This window comes from Primulina eburnea, chromosome 8 (assembly GCF_022965805.1).
Source record: "Primulina eburnea isolate SZY01 chromosome 8, ASM2296580v1, whole genome shotgun sequence".
Lineage (NCBI taxonomy): Eukaryota > Viridiplantae > Streptophyta > Magnoliopsida > Lamiales > Gesneriaceae > Primulina > Primulina eburnea.
The window spans coordinates 7,631,439-7,654,582 of record NC_133108.1 but is presented as its reverse complement, the minus strand read 5'-3'; the positions used below and the strand labels follow the sequence as shown (position 1 = coordinate 7,654,582).

Below are 23,144 nucleotides of genomic sequence, written 5' to 3'. Positions count from 1 at the left end.
TTTAATTTTGATCACTTTAGTTTGAGGTATTGTAACTTTGATTTTGAGACTGAAGATCATCGTCGCTCGTCCGGTGTATTGTAACTTTAATTTTGAGACTGAAGATCATCGTCGATCGTCCGGCTTATTTTTATATATCAATCACATCCTCCAACTCAACCACATTAATTTCATTTCCTGCCTATTGTCGTTTTTTCTCACTAGCATTTTCTTCCAAAACTTGAAATTCCAGGCGGAGTCGAGTTCCTACAAGTTAATAATAAGTAGAACTAGAGACATAAAGAAGGAGAATTCGTAATATTCAGTAAACGTTTTCAGTTCAATAAATTAATTGGTCGAACTGTCGAAGTCTTATGTTTCTTGTTAAGGGATCGTTCTGTGGGTTCATTGTTATTTTTCTCAAGTTCCTCACTTATTTTCTGGGCAAAAATTTCTTCCTCATTTTCTGACAAAATCATTACTATATACACTCGTTCCTCGTATTATTTATTTTTTTTCTTTGCAATTTTAATGATTTAATTACTGCATAAACCAACATAAGATAGAGATGGCACCGGTGTGGCGTTGAAACACACAGTGCTTTTTCGGAAAAAAATGATTAAAATTATAAAAAAATAAATACTAAAACCGTCAAAATTTTAAAACATATATATTATTACAACCAAATTTTGAAATATATAATACCAAAATGACAATAGTCAAGCATATATAATCAAAATCATAATTTTCTATTTCCCTTGTCGCCAAATTCCCATGATTATGTCTAATGCCTCATATTGTTAAAAGAAAACTGCTAGTCGTCTACATTTATTTTTTTGTGATTTTGGTTATTTATGTTATTAAATTTTGATTTTAATCAGTTGTTTTTGTTTTGGTTGCAATTTTTGTTATTTTCTAACGTGCCATCAATGCAGCACTGATATGATAATGACATGACTCTAATGTTATGAGCATATCTTCATCTTTCTGTTTATGTACTTTTAATATAAAAAATTGATCTTTTATAAACATAACAATATTTTATCATAATTTACTGTTATGTTTAAGAACAGAACAAAATTGAATAATTTATTATTGTGCATACATATCAATTGCTATATATATATATGTTTTAAATTTATTACGTACGTGTTCTACTTATTTTAACACTTGAAAGTTTAGGAAAGCTAAAAATTGAATTTTTTTCTTGCTAAGATGATTGTGTTGTATAAAACCAAAATATCTTATGCATGAAACACGAAGTAAAACTAATAATTTGCATGAATAATCTGCAGTCCTTTTTTTTTATATCAGATTGTGACCACAGGCTTCAAGAAAAGTCGTTTTTGTTGGATCTAGTTTTCTACACGCCCAAACGCAGCGGATGTTTTTAAATTTTTATTTTATTTTGAAAAACAAAATAATGTTGCTTTAGGCGCTCGTATGAATTAACAAAACATTCATAGAATGTTTAGAAAATTATATCTTTGGTGAATAAATCATTGGACTCCAACTAATCCGGTATAAACGAATTAGCTCTTGTTGATTCCCTACGAACTTTCTTCGATGAAATCCTCCTATCAAGTCCACGACTAGATAGTATGTTCCTCTTTCAAATTGCACTAGAGAATGAGAAAGAGATTTTGCGTAGGAGAGAAAATTGAGAGACGGCTCAATATTTTCTTTTCAAAATTGTGGTGGCCGATTTTTTCTTTTTTTTTTTGAGTGGAGGCTCATGTAAGTTTGATGTTGTGGTGGGCTAGGTTTAGTGCTTTGCATGTATTATTTATAATTAAATAATATCTTAATTACATAATTAACATTAATAGGCTTGATTTAATTAATTGTGTTAGTCCAACTAGTTTAATTAATTTAATCAAAGCCCATCAAAACTTTAATTATTTATTATGTTGGACTTGTACTCCTACAAGCCCATTAAACATACTATTCATCAATTTTTAATTTATTAATTAATAAACTCAACTTTTGAGCTTAATAAATTAAATACATTATAAATTCAACACTTGAATTTATTATAAAAATTATAAATTCAATTCCTTGAATTTTTATCACCTCCAAAATTTAATATTCAATAAACCCAACATTTGAGTTTAATAAATTAAATTCTCAAAATTTATAAATTCAACTCCTTGAATTTATTATCTCAAAATTTAATTATATTAATTTCACTTCCTTGAATATACTATATAATATAAATTCAACTTCTTGAATTTATTCTCTCAACGGGAACAAACAATCCAGTACTTGTGTGACCCTCAATGGTTCAGGGTTACAGCTAGCCGTGGGTTCACAACTCTTTGTGATTCAGGACATAATCCTTTATTTGGCTTACCCTAGTTAGTCCCATTCCTTTCGTCAACACCTTGAACAAGAATGTCAGAACTCATTTCTCATTGTACCCATCGGGTCATGGTAACATCGTCTAGTAGCATCGTCTCATGATCCCCTAGGTATCACTGATAGTGCCTGCAAGAACCAGTCGATTATGATTAAAGTACAGTACGGTCCCTTCATCTCATATATCTCGATCGAATCTGCAACCACTGGTTCATCGAGGGTTGCATATTAATTCGATAACTATGTGATAACTATAATAGTGGCATCGCGTGTACTATTTGGAGAACTCCTTCTCCAACGTACATCTCGTACTCTGGCCAGAGATTCTATGCACTATTATTTCATCAGATCACATAGGATATCCACACATGTAGGTGAGCGGTGAATCCCCGACTACAATGCACTGGCTTCTATATGTGCCGCAACTGTACCCAACCTCGCCACCTGATGACTCTCCTGGAGCCGGTAAACGAGTCAAAGCACAGCCCTAGCATATAGAGCCTCAGTGTTGTCCCGGGTCGTAAGGACTAATGGTGTACAATCATAAACACGGACTTATCCTCTCGATGAATGATAACCACTTGGAAAGTCCGAGGGAGGGTTGTTCGGTATAATCATCATATGATTACCCTTCTGCATGTTTCGACATCTCTATGCCCTTACTAAGAAACGCAGTACACAACATCACATATGCTAGTCTCGAGCTCAAGCGACCTTTATCCATGTTTTAGGCGACTGAATCGACTAGGAACGAATTTAGATCATACAGTATTTACAAACGAGTTTCAACATCGAATTACGATTCATTTGTATTAAAGTATAATCAAGGTCATCTATGTTTGATAACATGGGTATACAGATAAAGAAATAACAAAACATGAAATAATGAATTATATTAAAATAAAGATTGTTTATTACACTTGAGTCAATAAAATCCCTAGTCAACAGTTGACTTGTAGGGCATCTACTCTAACAATCTCCCACTTGCCCTAGAGCCAACTACCCATAAACGTTAATCACATTGCTTCGCGATCCTTCTCAAACAATGGTCCTGGCAAGGGCTTCGTAAGTGGATCGGCAACATTATCTACAGAGGGGACTCTTTCGACTGATATGTCTCCCCTTCCCAAAATCTCCCAAATGATGTGGAATTTTCTCAGTACATGTTTGGATCGCTGATGAGACCTTGGTTCCTTTGCTTGCGTAACGGCACCAGTGTAGTCGCAGTACACCGGGACTGGATCAACTCCATTAGGAATCACGCCCAACTCTTGGACAAAATTCCTCATCCAAACTGCCTCTTTGGCTGCAGCAGATGCAGCAATGTACTCAGCTTCAGTGGTGGAGTCCGCAACAGTGTCTTGCTTGGAACTTTTCCAAGAGACAGCCGCACCATTAAGCATGAATACAAAACCAGAGGTCGATTCGAATCATCTACATCACATTGGAAGCTAGAATCAGTGTAGCCTTCCAATTTTAATTCTCCACCCCCATAGACCATGAACAAGTTCTTAGTCCTTCTCAAGTACTTAAGAATGTCTTTCACGGCCTTCCAATGCATTGGACCAGGGTTCGCCTGATATCTGCTTGTAACACTCAAAGCATAAGCCATGTCAAGATGTGTCGATATCATACCATACATGATACTACCAATGGCTGACGCATATGGAATTCATGTCATCATCTCTATCTCTTCATCAGTTTTGGGACACATAGCTTTAGATAGAGTAATACCATGACACATTGGTAAGTATCATCTCTTGGACTCTTCCACAGATAATCGTTTTATAATGGTATCGATATATGTGGCTTTGGTGGGCCCCAACATCATTTTTGATCTATCTCTATAGATCTGTATTCCCAATACATAGGATGCTTCACCCATGTCCTTCATGGAGAATTTACTGGCTAACCATACTTTAGTTGATTGCAGTAATCCTACATCATTCCCAATGAGCAAGATATCATCAACATAAAGTACTAGGAATGTCACTGCACTCTTACTAACTTTCTTGTATACACATGGTTCCTCAGGATTCTTTGCAAAACCAAAATCTTTGATAGTGCTATCATATCTGAGGTTCCAACTCCTTGATGTTTGCTTGAGACCATATATTGATCTCTGAAGTTTGCATACCTTATGCTCACTTCCTACTGATGTGTATCCCTCGGGTTGAGACATATAAATTTCTTCTTTGATGTCTCCATTGACGGATACAGTCGTTACATCCATTTGCCATATCTCATAGTCATACCATGCTGCTATGGCTAGTAGTATTCTAATGGACTTAAACATAGCAACTGGTGAAAAAGTTTCCTCATAGTCAACTCCTTGCCTTTGAGTATATCCTTTTGCAAACAGTCTTGCTTTGAAGGTCGCTACCTTACCATCCGCCCCAAGCTTTCTTTTGTAAATCCATTTGCATCTTATGGGAACGATTCTCTCAGGTGGATCCACTAATGTCCAGACTTGGTTTGAATATATAGAGTCCATTTCTGACTGCATGGATTCAAGCCATTTGGTTGAATCAGTATCAGATAATGCTTCTTTGAAATTCATTGGATCACATCCAAAACACAAGACTCATCATGGCCTTGTTCATGAAGAAGCGTATATCTTGCAGGTGGTCTAATAACCCTATCAGACCTTCTGGTTCTTGGGGATTAGGTTCAACTTCTAAAGTTGTTCTTCAAGTTCTATCATCTTGCCTTTTCTATCTAATAGAAATTATTTTTCCAAAAAGGTGGCATTTCTTGAAACAAACACTTTTGCTTCATTGGGATGATAGAAATAATATCCAATAGAATTCTTTGGATATCCTACAAAGTAGCACAAAGTGGATCTACTATCCAATTTGTCTCCCACTATCTGCTTCACATAAGCAGGACATCCCCATATTCTCATGTAGAATATTTGGGAGTTTTTCCCATCCATATCTCATATGATGTTTTATCCACTGCTTTTGTATGAACATTATTCAACAACATTGCCGCAGTTTCAAGCGCAAAGCCCAAACAATATAGGCAATTCAGTGAACCCCATCATAGATCGAACCATGTCCATCAAGGTTCGATTTCGATGTTCAGAAACACCATTCAATTGTGGTGTTGCTGGTGGAGTCCACCGTGAGAGAATCCCATTCTCTTTTAGATAACCCAAAAATTCAGCACTTAAGTATTCTCCACCCCGATCAGATCGAAGTGTCTTAATACTTCTTTCTAGCTGATTTTCTACTTCATATCTGAATTCTTTGAATTTTTCAAATGCTTCAGATTTGTGTTTCATCAAATAAACGTACTCATATCTCGAATGGTCATCAGTAAAGGTAATGAAGTAGGAATGCCCAAATTTTGTGCTAACACTTAGCGGGCCACAAACATCCGTGTGGATCAAATCAAGTAGATCATGCGCATGTTCCACGTTTCCATTGAATGGAGTTTTAGTCATTTTTCCTTTTAGACAGGACTCACAAGTTGGTAGAGAATTTATGTCTGACAAGTCAAACATGCCTTTTCCCACTAGCTTGTGCATCCTTCTTTGAGAAATATGACTTAGTCTAGCGTGCCATATTTGTGCAGGATTTGGATCTTCTATTTTTCTTTTTGTTTGTTGTTCTTTTTGTATGCGCTTGGACATTGTTTAACGGAATATCTTTTAATTTTAAGTTATAGAGATCGTTTGTTAATTCTCCAGTTCCAATCAAACATTAATTCTTGTATAAATTGCAAACACTTTTAGCAAAAACACAAGAATAACCATCCCTAACAAGCATAGAAATAGAAATAATGTTTTTAACCAATTCAGTAACAAATAAAACGTCTCTCAAAAAAAACTTAAAAGTATTGTCCAAAATTAAAGTAATGTCTCCAATGGCAGTGGAAGCAACTCTTGCTCCATTTCCTAGTCTTAGAAAGGTCTCATCATCTCTAAGCCTCCTGCTTCTTCCCATCACCTGAAAATCATTGCATAGATGAGAACCACATCCGGTATCCAATACCCAAGAAGAGGAATTAATAGAAACATTAAATTCAATAAAAAAACATACCATGGCTAGAACGTTTCTGGGCAAGATACTCCTCGCAATTACGCCTCCAATGTCCAGGCTTTTTGCAGTGGAAACAGACATGCTCTGACTTGTCAGGCTTTGTGGGCCCCAGATTTGTTTTCTTGTATGGCTTTTTGTTGGGCTTGTTCTTCTTTGGAGGGGCAGAACTCTTCTTGCCTTTATTCGGGGCTCCCTTTTTCGTACCATACGAAGAACCCACTAGAAGAACATGCTTTTCTTTTTTAATTGTGGCCTCATAATTAGTGAGCATATTGACTAACTCTTCAAGGGTGGCCTCAAGCTTGTTCATATTAAAATTAACCACAAATTCATCGAACGAGGCAGGAAAAGATAGTAAGAGAATATCAGTCGAGAGCTCACTAGGAATAACCAAGTCGAGTCCCACCAACTTCTCAATGAGTCCAATCATCCTAACACCATGCTCATGGACCGAAGTCCCCTCTCGCAAGCGTGTAGTCATGATTTCTTTAACAGTCGCATGTCTTTCTGAACGAGTTTGTACAACATACAATTCTTTCAGATGAAGGTGAATGTCAGCAGCATTCACAGCCTCCTCGAACCTCCTCTGAAGTTCATTCGACATAGAAGCCAACATGTAGCTCTTAGCTTGGAGATCATGATCCCAATGTTTCTCAAGTTTAGCTAATTCAGTCCCACTGATATTAGGAGCCGCCTCCTTAAGTGGCTTCTTATCAAGCACATACGCAATCCTTTCGAGGTTCAGAACAATCTTTAAGTTTCGAAACCAGTCATGATAGTTAGGGCCAGTCAATTTGTTTTGATTGAGAATGATTGTAAGCGGGTTACGAGTAGACATCGTAAATATACTGAAAATAAAACAGATAAAGGTTACTGATAATTTTAAAACAATTCTAAGATATAAAATATGGATTTCATTTTATAAATTACCCTCCCATTATTTTGACATTTTCACCACCTTTTGATGAAAAAGGGAAATCGTATTTCCTTAGTAGACACGCATAGTCCAATTAGCCAATTATAATCCCGAATAATATCAGTCAATTATAATTTCTAAAAGGTATAGTCCAATTGTATCCCTATGCAACCTCCGCGTGTTTTGCCTCACGTTTAACAAGGACCTAATAATATGACGTTTATTTTCACGTGTCAAACCAACCCATCAATTTTGAATTGTAGTGGACGGTCGCCGTGAGTTCCCCCAATAATATGAGCCGAAGTCATGGGAGTTCCACTCAATTTACATCATATGTCCGGTGGAAGTCACAGCTTTCCGACGTACAGACCTCCCCAATAATATGAGCCAAACACTGTCCGCGGGTAGCGATCAACATGCAACCACGGTTGATGGAAGGCAAGGAAAAATTAAACTCTTTTAATTTTTACTTTTTCGATTTGATATAAATTTTGAATCATATTCAAAATGAGGGATTCTAATTTTAAATTGTCTCATCATTTTAATTTAAAAAATCGCGTGCCATGAGTTTGTATGTTTGCCGGATTCATACAACTATATTATATAATAATATACATACATGCATACTACTATATATCACATATATCATAATATGACATTCAACAATAAATAAGGATGATCGATCGCCAACACTATTAGATCCATGTGAGCCATACATGGATCCAGGTCCAAACCTAGGTGAATGCAGGGATGCAAATGCAACTATTACAAGAGCTTCCAATATTTTACATGTCTTCATCTCGTTCATCGGCTCCACCATCTTCCAGTCTTGATCTCTCACTATTTCTAATATTACATTTAAATAGCCATGGCACATAAGGGATACATCTCATGGGGTGGGAACATGTCATAAACCAGGCCCACTTTAATAATATCAAATATTAAAAAAAAACGAATAAAACAATAAAATATCCCAACATACACCTAACACATTGGTCAAGCCTCTCGATCACCCTTCATGCATTTAATATCAAATATTAAAATCAATTTAATAAAACAATTTAATTAATAAATAAATCATACGTCTAATAATTATATCAGTAACCACCACAATTATTAAAGAGTTTAATAAATTAAATAAACTCCTTTATTTGATTTCAAATTAAATCAATAATAATTGATTTCTTATAAAAACTCATTTTTACCATAAATAATTAAAATCATATTCTAATTATTTATTTTATAAGAAAATTATTAATTTTCAAAAATTAATTTTCCAAAATAAAAATTGAACCAAATTTTCAAAAATATCAATTTTACGCAAAAGTTTTAAAAATCAGAAAATTGCACCATGAGTCCAAAAAATTCAAGCCCACCAATCAGCACGCTTCAAGAGACGATCCCGGGCAGTCGCCCCCGCTGCCCGAACGTTTCGGGCAGTGGCAGTGGCAGCAACTTGTGCGCGCAACGCCGTGCGCAGCGTGCGGTGGCGGCGGACAGCGTGCGGACGTTCCGCACGCTGCGCCGCTCCGCGCGCACGCGGCGCACATCTTGGCGCAGGGCGCTACGCACGCAGCCCTGCGCTCGGTCTGCCCGAAACAGTTCCGGGCAGATCGCGAAATTTTTTTTTTTTCGAAAATCCGAAAAATAATTTTATGGTGCATCAATTTTTCTGAAAATTTTCTTGTGTGGTTAGAAATAAATTATTCAATATAATTTAAAATCATACGATTCAGAAAACATGGCTCTGATACCACTATTGGATCTGGTTTTCTACATGCCCAAACGCAGCGGAAGTTTTAAAATTTTTATTTTATTTTGAAATACAAAATAATGTTGCTTTAGGCGCTCGTATGATTTAACAAAACATTCATAGGATGTTTAGAAAATTAAACTTTGGGTGAATAAATCATTGGACTCCAACTAATCCGGTATAAACGAATTAGTTCTTGTTGATTCCCTACGAACTTTCTTCGATGAAATCCTCCTATCACGTCCACGACTAGATAGTATGTTTCTCTTTCAAATTGCACTAGAGAATGTGAAAGAGATTTTGCGTAGGAGAGAAAATTGAGAAACGGCTCAATATTTTCTTTTCAAAATTGTGGTGGCCGATTTTTTCTTTCTTTTTTTTGAGTGGAGGCTCACGTAAGTTTGATGTTGTGGTGGGCTAGGTTTAGTGCTTTGCATGTATTATTTATAATTAAATAATGTCTTAATTACATAATTAATATTAATGGGCTTGATTTAATTAATTGGGCTAGTCCAACTAGTTTAATTAATTTAATCAAAGTTCATCAAAACTTTAGTTATTTATTATGTTGGACTTGTACTTCTACAAGCCCATTAAACATACTACCCACCAATTTTTAATTTATTAATTAATAAACTCAACTTTTGAGCTTAATAAATTAAATACATTATAAATTCAACACTTGAATTTATTACAAAAATTATAAATTCAATTCCTTGAATTTTTATCACCTCCAAAATTTAATATTCAATAAACCCAACATTTGAGTTTAATAAATTAAATTCTCAAAATTTATAAATTCAACTCCTTGAATTTATTCTCTCAAAATTTAATTATCATAAATTCAACTCCTTGAATATACTATATAATATAAATTCAACTTCTTGAATTTATTCTCTCAACGGGAACAAACAATCCAGTACTTGTGTGACCCTCAATGGTTCAGGGGATACAGCTAGCCGTGAGTTCACAACTCTTTGTGATTCATGACATTATCCTTTATTCGGGCTTACCCTAGTTAGCCCAATTCTTTTCATCAACACCTTGATCAAGAATGTCAGAACTCATTTCTGATTGTACCCATCGGATCATGGTAAGAGCGTCTAGTAGCATCGCCCCATGATCCCCTAGGTATCACTGATAGTGCCTGCAAGAACCAGTCGATTATGATTAACGTACAGCACGGTCCCTACATCTCATATATTCCGATCGAATCTGCAACCACTGGTTCATCGATGGTTGTATATTAATTCGATAACTATGTGATAACTATAATTGTAAGGACCATGTATCGTATTATCATAAATCCTATGTTGATTATCGATAATTAATGAAATGGTCATGTGATTATATATATATGAGGTATATTTTGATAAGGGAATTGAGAAAATGAATATTGTATATGAATTGAGGTTGTACGAATTGATTTGAGAGGCTGGACGCCAATTTAGTACAAACATAAATATTTGTACAGAACGTGTGGCGCCCGGGCGGTAGAAAATGACCGCCCGAGCGCCAAGGAATGAAAATTTGATATTCGGGCAGAACACCCCGCGCCCGAGCGGTAATTTTTGACCGCTCGAGCGCGGTGTAAGTTGAAGCCGGGGGCAGAATGTCTCGCGCTCGGGTGCGAGAATTCTACCGCCCGAGCGCGAGTGAGATGGGGATAAGAATGAATTTCTCTTTCTTCGTTTCTTCATTTGCAATTCAGAGAGTTCGAGAGATTACGAGAGATTCTGATTTTCTTTCGTCCGAATCGTCTTCAAAACGCGGTCTAAACGCGAAACAAATTATATATTTGTTATCGTCGCGTCAAAGGCTTCTGACTGAGGTAAATTTCTTCTAGTTCCAGCAGCTATAAATATCAAGGTGCTGGAATAGCATGTATTTGAAGTTGAATTTCTGATATGTAGTAGAATAACCGACAAGAAACTCATATTCGAAGTCGGAATTGAATTATGATATGATTTTGATTTGATATGAATTATTGAAGTTTCAAATGATATTTGAAACTCATATTATTGATTTTGGAGTATGTTATTGACTGGAATGCATATGTTGTTGATGTAGATAAAGTATTATATCAATATCTTCAGGCTACATCAACTGGAACGAAGAATTGAGGTATGTTGCGACCGGGTAACATACGACAGGTATCTGTATTATATGATATATGATTGGATGGATTGGATTGGACTGGAATACGTGTCTATGTGCCTATTTGATGATTTGATGTGGCATACATGACATTGAGATTTGAGTATCGATGTACACAATAAATGTTTTGTTAACACACATCATTTTATGCATACATCGATACATGACATGCACGTTGAGCTATGATCCTTGGATACCCTGATATGATTTGATTGGATTCCGGGGTTTGTGAACACAATCGCTATGCCGGTATTATATGACCCGTAAAGCATAGACAATTGTGGCCCCATATGATTGGATATGAGATGTGGGATTGATGGCGCTTCGTCGACGCTATCATATATGTATTCCCATATCGGCCGGTGTGCCAGCTCGAGCATTGATTTGATTTGATAGCGATTCGATTGATTCTGACATGTGCTCAGTGGATGGGCATTTGACCTGATACCTCCACGACATACATGCATTGCATACCATATATCATTGTTCAGATATCTGTAGTATATATGATTGGTTGTTCCATACGGAGCTTTGCTCACCCCCAAGGGGGGCTGTTGTTGTCTTTGTGTGTGGACAATGGCAGGTACTCCAGGATATCAGGAGACCGGAGAGGGTACTTCTGGAGGGAGCCACTGTTGAGTTGAGGTTTTATATGTTGTTCCCAGTATATATGTATATGTATCTATATACCGGGGCATGTCCCGGGGATATGAGTTGTTTGTATGTGATTGGTTTTGATTATGTGTGGGCGTGTTTTATGATTTGAATTTAGATACTATTTTTAGTATTTAAATATCAGAAGAGATATTTTGGGCTCATTGTAAAGAAATTTTAAACTCGTTTTCCGCTGTGATTACTTAACCCTAATCAAATTGTGTTGTAATAACGATTAGGAGCTAAGGGCCCCACAATAATAGTGGCATCGCGTGTACTATTTGGAGAACTCCTTCTCCAACGTACATCTCGTACTCTGGCCAGAGATTCTATGCACTATTATTTCATCAGATCACATAGGATATCAACACCCGTAGGTGAGCGGTGAATCCCCGACTACAATGCACTGGCTCCTATATGTGTCGCAACTGTACCCAACCTCGCCACCTGATGACTCTCCTAGAGCCGGTAAACGAGTCAAAGCACAGCCCTAGCATATAGAGCCTTAGTGTTGTCCCGGGTCGTAAGGACTAATGTTGTATAATCATAACCACAGACTTATCCTCTCGATGAATGATAACCACTTGGAAAGTCCGAGGGAGGGTTGTTCGGTATAATCATCATATGACTACCCATCTGCATGTTTGGACATCTCTATGCCCTTACTAAGAAACGCAGTACACAACATCACATATGCGTCTCGAGCTCAAGCAACCTTTATCCATGTTTTAGGCGGCTGAATCGACTAGGAACGAATTTAGATCATACAGTATTTACAAACGAGTTTCAACATCGAATTACGATTCATTTGTATTAAAGTATAATCAAAGTCTTTATCTATGTTTGATAACATGGGTATACAGATATAGAAATAACAAACCATGAAATAATGAATTATATTAAAATAAAGATTGTTTATTACACTTAAGTCAATAAAATCTCTAGTCAATAGTTGACTTGTAGGGCATCTACTCTAACAGTTTTTTGGGTTCGGAATTACTCTCTATGCAGTTAGGCTGCAGCAGCTCGGTTTCAGGTTCAGGGATTTTCCGAATAGAAAGGTAAATGGCTTTCTTGATGTTGTCATCAAGTGCTGTGTTGCAATCAAAATTGCAAGAGATGTAAAACATAAGAAACAGTTTCGGGCAAGATAAGTGAAAGTGTCGACACGATTTTGGCATGCCATCATCCATGAAAATGTGTTCCATGAATTCTTTCATTTCCATTTCAAGAATTTGCTTTACATGGGCAACTGAATCTTTGATACATGACTTTGGATTAGGGTTTTGGTTCATGTGGAGATGTACAAAGTTCATTTTCCCTTCCTCTTCTTCTCTCTGTGTAGTTGTTGATGTACCGCTTTCTCGTACACAAGACGCAACGCAAGTGTTTTAAATATAAGAGAACTGAAACATCTATTACTCGTTTTTCTTTAAAATATACTAGAGAAATTTTTTTTTTCGTAAAAAACTTTCGGCCGATCCTACTCATACATATATATAAATAATTTTGCCATTTTTAAAATAACTCACCAACTATTTTACTCAAACTCCAAAACGCAGTGCAAAACATAAAATCGTCAAACCAAAATCTGAAACTAGTATTTTTCAAAAATAGTATAAACTTTTAAATCATCTCAAAACTACTCAAAAGCATAAAAATCATAAAATCTTAAAGTACTATAAAACATAAAAGTGCGAAAAACTAGCATCGTCCTCGGGTTATGTGCACCATCAGTCCAGCTAGTTCCTCCATCAAGTCCTCCATCATCATCAAAATTATTCTCACTTGCATCATTCACACCTAGTGAGTCTATTTACTCAGCAAACCTTAACCATGATAGCAAGTAATACGTATACATTCACATGCAATAGTGGAAAAATACTTTTAATAAAATATCTTTTCATGAACATGCATAACTTAAAACATTTTTTCTTTCATCATAAACGTATACATTTTCCTTTTATTGAATTCAGATAATTAATTGTGATTTTCGTTTTAGCTATTAGTCGATTAATCAATTTTTACGTATAACCATGGTACCAGAGGGCGGGGACATCAGCGACTCTCTTACCCGTCAACTGAGCCTTGACCTTACATATCATCATATCTTTTCGTATTCATATTCGTATTAGTCACAATCAAGTCACCTCCTTCAAATCCTTTTATTGTATCCATCAATTATAAAAATTCATACATATAATATTTTTCTTTTAAACCAAGCATGCAACACATCTTTTAGCACATGTCGTTTTACTTCATAAAATTCCATAACTTTCAAAATAAACAGTTTAACATTCATTACAACATTTAGGATACTGCCAGGACGTCTAACATTTTCAGGTGTAAAATGATTGTTTTTCTCTGAAACCCTAACTTTCTCAATTTACCCTTGGACCTTAAAACGACGCCCCGAATCCATTGTTAATTAGGGACGATTTTAGAGAATATTTAGTGATGATTTTAATAAAACCGTCACAATTTTTAAAATAACTACGGTTTGAACAAAAACCGTCGCCAATGGCGACATTTTTTGCTTAACCATCACTAATAGCGACAGTTTAGTAAACAACCGTTAGCGACGGTTTAATAAAAATATTAAACACCATTTTCTAAAATCACTTATTAAATATGTCATTTATTAAATAATTAAAATAATTATTTAATAAAAATATTTTCCCTTTACGATCCCCGATCTCCGTTATTCGACCACGTCTCGAATAACCCTTAAAAACACATGTTTATGTATTCTAATATAAAATCATATTTTGAACATGTAAACATGTTCAAAATATGATTTTATATATATATATATATATATATATATATATATATATATATATATATATATAAATATATATATATATATATATATATTTGATCATACGATTTATCTGGTGTTGAGTAAATTATTTAGGGCTTTTGGCTTTTTTTGGAAAATGTAGGACCGGTATTAATTATTACAAGAGGGTCAATATTTTTTTTCATGATTAGAATACATTCTCTGAACACCTATTAAGTGCTCCAGACCTAAGGGCACCCACATTGGTTGGTTAATGGGTGTTAATAACACCCATTAATTTTTGGTGGGCGCAAGAATTAATAACTCATGTCAGCCAAGAAATTCATCAGAATGAACGGCGTTATTTCGAAATTTGCGACGGTTTTTCGTAAACCATTGCAAATTAGCGACGGTTTTTCGTAAAGCGTCGCAAAGTGAAAAGCGTCGGTTTTTTTTTAAAAAAAGGTCGCTATTTGCGACGGTTTTTTAACACCCGTCGCTATGTGCGACGGTTTTTCAAAAACCGTCGCTAATTATCACCAACGGCTATTTTCAAACGGCAAAATTATGCACCAACGGCTATATTCGAAATTACTCACTATATATACTAATCAATTTCTACAAATTCATCCCACAACATTTATCTTTTCATATTTTTAAGCGAAATGGGTGACAATAGTCAGAACTCACAAAATCGACCTCGATTTGTTTCTTCTACACAATATCCACCACAATTTCCAAATTGACCGTTTGTTTCAAATTTCCAAGGTTATGAAAATCCTTCGAATCATCCAAATTACACCTCCCGAGATCCGTATCCACCGCCTACACCTGAATATTGGCAAAGTATAGGCAACCCAGATTTCATGCCGCCTTATTTTTATGGATTATATAATCCACAATCCACCAATCGAAAACGAGCCGCCAACTCCTACGTTTGTCCCAGAGACTCAGTTGTCCGACCGTGAAACACGAGTTGATCTCGAAAATGTGCAAAATGCTGATGTAGATGTTGAGGGTATGAAGAAGCGAATAATATGGAAAAAGGAGGAAGACGAGCTACTAGCGAGATCGTATGTCACAATGAGTGATGACCCAGTCATCGGCAATGATCAGAAGGGGAATGATTTCTGGAGACGTGTTGCGGACTACTACAATGACAATCGTCCCGCCGGTTCATCTCGGAGAGCTTTAAACGTGATTCGATCTCATTGGCACAATACCATCCAAAAAAAGGTAAATCGCTTCAACGCAAATTATAATAGTGTTTACAATACTTATCGAAGCGGCCATAGTGATGAAGACATATTGTGGTTTGCATATGAAAAATATCGTGATGAAAATAATGGAGTTGCATTTAATCTGGAGCATGTGTGGAGAATCATGAAAACACGTCCACTGTTTAGTCCACAGTCCGATGATCACTTGGTTGGTACAAAGAAAGCGAGAATCTCAGAGTCGGGGGCTAGCAACACCTCATCGAACAAAGTTGCGAGTATTGATTTAGATATAAATGAAGAAGAGATTCGTCCAATTGGTCAAAAAGCCGCAAAAAAAAGGTAAAAACAAAGCAAAATCATCGATGGAGGATTTGACAACCAGATATGACAGTTTGTTCGAAAGTTTTACTCAGTATACAGACATAAAGAAGAACGAATCTGAATGGAAACAAAAAGAACTTGCAATAGAGGAGATGAAAGCGAAAGCGGCTTTGAACAAATCTGAAGCTAAAAAGAGCAAATATTTGCTTAAGCAATACGAAATCCTTTCGAAAGACACTTCACAAATGACGCCGAAGCAGCTTATAGTTCATGAACATCTGTGTGACCAAATTAGAGAGAAATGGAATATGTAATTTTCGATTGATGTAATTCTCGTTTCAATTATCGTAATTCGTTTTCTTTATATTTTGTGTTTTTTTTAAAGAGATTGTGTTGAATAATATTTTAAATAAAAGAGTCCAACTTTTTTTTCATTTCTTAATAATATTTTAATGAATATTGGAATTAAGTTATTTTTAAAATAATAAAACTATTTATTTTTAGTAATATTTGTTGTAAAATTTTAAAAATATTAGAAAGATATTGAAATATTAAAAATAAAAAAAAATGAGTAAGTGGATAGTGGGACCCATAAATAATGAAAGTTGAAATTAAATGAATGTGGGTGTGTGTTAATAATAGGGAAGTGTTAATGTAATGAATATGTGGCTCGTGGACCCCATCATTTTTGATGGGATGGAGAGTTATTAACATGGATTAATTCCGACGGATGCGGATGCCCTAAGTTTGGTTGACGTGATTATAGTATATATGCCTGGTGAACTTGGTCGAGTTTTGTTTTGTGTTTTATATATATAAAAAAAGAAATAGTTGGATAAAAAAACGTTTTTTATCTTTAGTGTAATTGTAATTATCTCAAACAAATAAATAGATAAAATAATATATAAATATGATAAATTTAAGTCTGATACATTAATTCTCATATTTATAAAAGCATTAAAATCTCAAAATTACAATCTTTATTTGCTTTTGCAACTAGACCGCATTAAAAAATGCTAAATATTTGTCAAATCATTATCACACATGTTTAATCATAATTAAAATTAAAAAATAATCATCTAAATTATAAACCTAATTTATTATTTTAAAACAAAAAGACATACCTTCAAAAAAAAAATTTATAGATGCGATTAATTGTGCTTAAGCACACTTAATTAAACGTCTTAATTACGCTTAATTCGATCAAACTACAGTTTAACCATTTTTTTTTCCGCTTTTCTCCGAAGCGAGACGTTATTGTCGAACTTCAAGCTTAAGCGAACTTTTTAGAACACTGCTTTTTTCATGTATTTCAGAATCTCGTTCTCTCTCTGAAAATAGATTAGAAAGAACTAATAATAAGTTAATCGTCAGGACGTAAGCAGATCATCAAATATCTTTTGAAGTTATAGGAAAACATCCTTTGATGCACTCAAAATGTACCATCAATTTATTTAGGCAGATTTAATCGTGTTTTTTGTACTTTTTTGTCTGAGATAAACGAGTCTCGGGTTTATGCTCAAATCTCGTCAGTAATACGGACATTTATATTATCTTGAAACAATATCATATTTATAATAAAAAAAAAGCACCACCAATTTTAGGCTATGGTTCTCCACTGGACTGTTTGACTGCATAAGCATAACCCTTATAGCCCATACATGTATGTGTATGTATTTTTGTATGGTCCAATAAAAATAGTCGTAAATAGGTTCTACTTTTTTTTATCTTTTTGGGCCTTTTCAATTTGATTTGATATCAGCTCAATAAAAATTAAAATGGAGTTAGAAAATTTCAAGTCAAGCCATCACGTGGTGGATAGTAAATTGTATAATAAATATAAAGTATATATATTAATAAGTTTTGTGAGAAATACAATTAAGAATATTTAATTCTTATAATTAAATATATATTAAATTAAGTATTATCTTTATTCTATGAATTGATTAATATTTAAATTAATAGAGTGGAAAGTGGTATTCTAATTAATTTTCAACTTGAACATTTGTCTCTCAATCTTTGCTGCAATAAATCAATCCTTTCTTTATTTAGTTTTTGAACTATCTTTATTTTTATAATAAAGAGTGATATTAATATAAATTAAATTCTAAAAAAATATATCTATATTTTAAAAATAATATAAATACATTAACTCTTTACTTAAAATATAAAAAAAATGTATCCATTCGTCCATTATATTTCACATGGTTATTTTTCAAAAACAAGATTTGATTATAATTATAATATATTTAATATTATTTTAAGTTTGAGAGAACTGAAATAATACAATTTAGTTTTTATATCATTATTAATAAGCTTGGTATTTAATTTAAAAAAATTTAATATATAGATAAAGAAACCAAAAGATACATGAATTAAGCTACTAAAAAATTAATATAATATAGTTGAAATTTTGTCACATCAATTTATATTAATTGATATTCGATTATTAAATTAAATAACCTCAGTTTCAAGTGGCAAACACAATTTAGATTGAAGTTGATTGATTACAAATAAGATACATAAAGCCAACAATTGCGTGATTCTCACTTCCACAAACCCCCAATCTCTTCGTTGTTTTTGGTTCGAAATAACATGAAATTCTCCAAACATAACATAAATCACATCATTCACCAAATTATAAAAAGGATTTCGTTAGGTTATAAACTCCAAATACTTGTTTATCAGATGATATAATTTTCTTGATTTTAATATTTGATTTCAGATACTTGTGAGAAATATGCATACAAATACGACAATATATTTAACATTATTTTTTGGCAAAAAATTGTGTGAGACGGTCTCACATGTCGTATTTGTGAGATAAATCTTTTATTTGGATCATCAATTAAAAATATTATTTTTATGCGAAGAGTATTATTTTTTATTGTGAATATCGGTAGGGTTGACTCGTCTCACAGATAAAGATTCGTGAAAGAGTCTCACATGAGACTCACTCCTATTTTTGTAGCCTACATTTTTTGACATTTCATGCTCCATATGTATACTAGACCCCTCGTGTTTTATACATAAATATCTTTAGAGATATATCTCTTTCTAAAGAAAGCCAAATTTATGGAGAAAATATATTGATTTCGTTTCTTTATATATATATATATATATATATATATATATATATATATATATATATATATATATATATTTACATGTATGTGCGTAATATCCTCTGATGTTCATATATAAGAGTGACCACTGATGTTCATAATAAAGTGCATAGGATTTGCGTGGTTTCCAATAAAGTGCATAGGATTTGCCTGGTTTCCTTCCCTATAAAGTTATCTACATAAAGAAGTAGTGCTTTGGGCTTTTGGATCTGGAAAAGAGAGATGACTCTGATATCAAAATCTTTAAGTTTTGAATAAGTTATGATCCGATTGTAACAGATCTTTCTCAACTAAAAATAAATAAAAACAAGTAACATTCACATATTTTGAAAAAAAAAATGGTTTGTGTGAGTGGTAATAATAAATGTCAGCATTTTTAGTTAGAGTAATTCTCTTGTGAGACGATCTCACGAATCTTTATCTGTGAGACGGGTCAACTCTACCGATATTCACAACAAAAAGTAATACTCTTAGCATAAAAAGTAATATTTTTTCATAGATAAATCAAATAAGAGATCTGTCTCATAAAATACGACCCGTGAGACCGTCTCACACAATTTTTTACCTTTTAGTTATCTTAAGTTGACATTGGAAGAACAACTTTCTCCTAGTGCTACACAAACAAGTTCTTTCCATGATTTAGAAAAAGGAAAAAAAAAGTTTCTTCCCATAAATTAAAAGGCAAAAAAGGGCTCTTTCCGTAAACTTGAGTCTTGAATAACATTTGAGACATACCCATTAGGGATGAGTAAAAGAACAATAACTTTGCAATATGATGTCGAATCTTTTTATAGTCGGATGGATTTCAGTCATCATTTAATCATTAAATCAGAAATGACAGACAAAAACAATAGAACAATTTGACGATCATCCTCAAAATTGTGTCTCAACTTTCCGATCACATCATTAAATCATCCTATGGGACATAAGTCGAGTTCAAGATCCATGTTAAACTATCATTCTCGAACATACGTAGAAGCTCAAATATAGACTGAAAACAAAAAAATGCGAGGGCAAATCACTCCTTACGAAAAAGCCTTGGATTGATGATTAATTAATTGCTCAATTCCATCCTTGATTGGATACCAACGGTACTAAAATCCTCAATTGGATATAAACCTTTCAAAGCAAAAACTTATGTGAGACGATCTCACGTATCATATTTTATAAGACATATATCTTATTTGAGTCATCCAAAAAAAATTATTATTTTTTATGCTAAGAGTATTAATTTTTATTGTGAATATCTTAATTTAGAGTTGACACATCTCATAGATAAAGATTTGTGAGATCGTCTCACTACTCTAAACCAAAGCCCAACATCTCTTAATTCTTAGTTGATTCATTTATAAAAAAAATATTAATTTTATGTTAAAATATAAATTGGTTTGAACGATCTTTTATATTTATACATATACGTGAGTGACATACTTATTTTCTTTAATAATAATGAATCAGCTGTAAACGTTAATTAATTACACCTAATTAAACCTAAATCGTCATCGCCGGCAAATCCGAGTCACCGCATCGGAAATGCACTCTATCTCACCGTCGAGAGATCAATCTCGATCAGGTTATCTTCATCAACCTCGCCCATCCTCTTCTCGTCGAGGGTGATCTCGATCAAACCGTCTCTATCGTCCTCATCTTCCCACCGGAAGAACAAATTCTCCGGCGACTCGCAGATGGCGGTGGAATCCCCTTCCGACGAATTGTCAGTGTCAGACTCTGGGTAGAAAAACGACAGAGACGCGTATCTCTGTAAGTCATTCATCTGGGATTCTCCCTTCTCCAGAGAGACGGCTTCGTCTTCCTCCGCCTCTTGGCCTTCGCACTCTTCGTATATGACCTCCAGCGGCGCCCTGACGTCCCACTCAACGAAAGAATCTGTAAAATAAGGGCTCGGAACAAACTCATGCTTCGCGTTTGCAACCGATACGCATGGCATCCTCGTACGGCCCTGATCATCAAAAAACAGCGATCTTGTTTCAATGGGATTGAATTCCGAGCAATCGGGGCCACCATGAGTGGCTTCTGTTTCCTGCGGAACGGGGTTTTGGGCTGCGGCGCCGAATCTAAGGAGTGAAAGCAAGAGAAGTGCGGTGGAAATAAGCACCGGAGAGAGCGCGAAGCTGAGGAAAAGAGATGGGAAGTAAAGGAGGATGACAGCGTAAAAAGTGAAGAAGGTCAAGAAGAGAGGATCCGAGGAGAGAAAAGAAAGCGTCTCCCTAACCAAATTGTGCTCTGTAAAGGGACTCAGAGCTCTTAAACTTTCCGCCATGAAAATGGAACGGAGAAGCTTGACTAAAGAGAAGACCAATGGATTATATATATATATATATATATATATATATATATATATATATATATATAATAATTTAAAGGCCTACATTTGCAGCAAAATGATCGCATGCACTCAACTCGGAAACAAACCCGGTCGAGTTGAGTCTTTCACGATTCGACCCAGCCGGTTATAATCTGGTTAAGCTTTTTTCTATCAGTAGGCCAAATTTTATGGTTAGTTTGTCGGCTTGGTTTATGAGACCCAAAAACCGAAAACAAAACTTTCCAATGTTTTACAAAGAAAAATTTAAATTTTTATACATTTTAAATCGATTATTTTATGGTAAGAATTCAAATCAGATTACCTTTGGGTCTTAATACATGCTAATTCTCAACCGGATCCAGCCACGAGACGAGCTAATATTTGCAAAAAAACCCCGATTTGTTATCCAGCATCAATTATGAATGACGAGTAGTGGATTAAGCACGTCGGTATGGCTCATCTTTTTACTAAAATAGATGGGTCGATAATATCTCATAACTCAAATATCTTAAATTTTAGACGAAACCTACCAGCATTCAAAATCCAATTATAATATACATTTATGGCAACTCAAAAATATTATAAATTATGAGTGGATTTATTTTCAAATTAAGAGTATGTCTCTTGTGAGGCTGTCTCACGAATCTTTATCTGTGAGACGTGTCAACCCTACGATATTCACAGTAAAAAGTAATATTCTCAGTATAAAAAGTAATATTTTTTCATGGATGACCCAAATTAGATATCTGTCTTACAAAATACGACTCGTGAGATCTTCACACACAAGTTTTTGTCATTTAAATTAGATTATTATTATGTTCTGTTAAATAATTAAAACAGGATTATCGTACCAACAGTAGTGGTCTCAATTAATTTGATGCCATGCCTTGTTTAAATACAAAGTAAAACAATTTTAATTAATAATCGGTAACATATCACATGTGATTAACAGACGAAAAAATAATACAAAATGAGTCCTTCTTCTGCCTAAAGAGACAAGGTGTCCCAAGGAACGAACTATCTTGTCACAAATGAAAATTCATAGAAAATGCTACTCCAAAATTTTACGATAACAAGTACCAAACCGTAGATTCTCGGTTTATTATTATAGATGAGTAGGTCTTTTGTGAGATGTTTTCATAAATTTTTATCTGTGAGACAGGTCAATCCTACCGATATTCACAATACAAAGTAATAATCTTAGCATAAAAAGTAATATTTTCTCATGGATGACCTAATTAATAGATCTGTCTCACAAAATATGACTCATAAGTCTGTCGCACACAAATTTTTGTCATTATAGATTTGACTCAAGAAGGATCAGTGGGTTTGAGCACGAAATGGGGAAAAATGGTAAAAACAAAACAAATTTATTCACAAAAGCATTTACCCTGAAATTTTTTAATGTTTTAATTTATTTTTTTGTAAAATAGAAACCATTTTTTATGAATTTTCTTCGAAAAATTCCTCGCCTAAATATTATCCAGCTCTAATAATTGAGTCGGCC

At 34.3% G+C, this 23,144-nt stretch overlaps 3 protein-coding genes across 3 annotated transcripts; 1 reads left to right on the top strand and 2 right to left on the bottom strand.

Moving 5' to 3' along the window:
- Nucleotides 1–6,264: 6,264 nt before the first annotated feature.
- On the bottom strand, nucleotides 6,265–7,221 carry LOC140838954 (uncharacterized). Its single transcript, XM_073205585.1, has 2 exons — nucleotides 6,426–7,221; nucleotides 6,265–6,290 (listed from the first exon to the last, which is right to left on the bottom strand). Exons 1-2 carry the CDS (start codon nucleotides 7,219–7,221, stop codon nucleotides 6,265–6,267), a joined length of 822 nt encoding a protein of 273 aa, XP_073061686.1.
- An 8,306-nt stretch (nucleotides 7,222–15,527) lies between these two features.
- Nucleotides 15,528–16,500, top strand: LOC140838953 (glutathione S-transferase T3-like). The gene is made up of 2 exons (XM_073205582.1): nucleotides 15,528–16,204; nucleotides 16,248–16,500. The coding sequence occupies exons 1-2, from the start codon at nucleotides 15,528–15,530 to the stop codon at nucleotides 16,498–16,500; spliced, it is 930 nt and encodes a 309-aa protein (XP_073061683.1).
- Nucleotides 16,501–20,742: 4,242 nt separating this feature from the next.
- On the bottom strand, nucleotides 20,743–21,615 carry LOC140837760 (uncharacterized). The gene has a single exon (XM_073203870.1). The coding sequence runs from the start codon at nucleotides 21,590–21,592 to the stop codon at nucleotides 20,852–20,854; it is 741 nt and encodes a 246-aa protein (XP_073059971.1). The 5' UTR covers nucleotides 21,593–21,615; the 3' UTR covers nucleotides 20,743–20,851.
- Between the last annotated feature and the right edge of the window lie 1,529 nt (nucleotides 21,616–23,144).

Bases quoted from the DNA above. Each gene is read 5' to 3' on its own strand.
- LOC140837760 (XM_073203870.1), bottom strand. From the start codon at position 21,592: ATGGCGGAAAGTTTAAGAGCTCTGAGTCCCTTTACAGAGCACAATTTG.
- LOC140838954 (XM_073205585.1), bottom strand. From the start codon at position 7,221: ATGTCTACTCGTAACCCGCTTACAATCATTCTCAATCAAAACAAATTG. The intron at 6,291-6,425 runs GTAATTGCGAGG...AATGATTTTCAG, and splicing joins AAAGCCTGGACATTGGAGGC to GTGATGGGAAGAAGCAGGAG.
- LOC140838953 (XM_073205582.1), top strand. From the start codon at position 15,528: ATGGATTATATAATCCACAATCCACCAATCGAAAACGAGCCGCCAACT. The intron at 16,205-16,247 runs GTAAAAACAAAG...TTTGACAACCAG, and splicing joins CAAAAAGCCGCAAAAAAAAG to ATATGACAGTTTGTTCGAAA.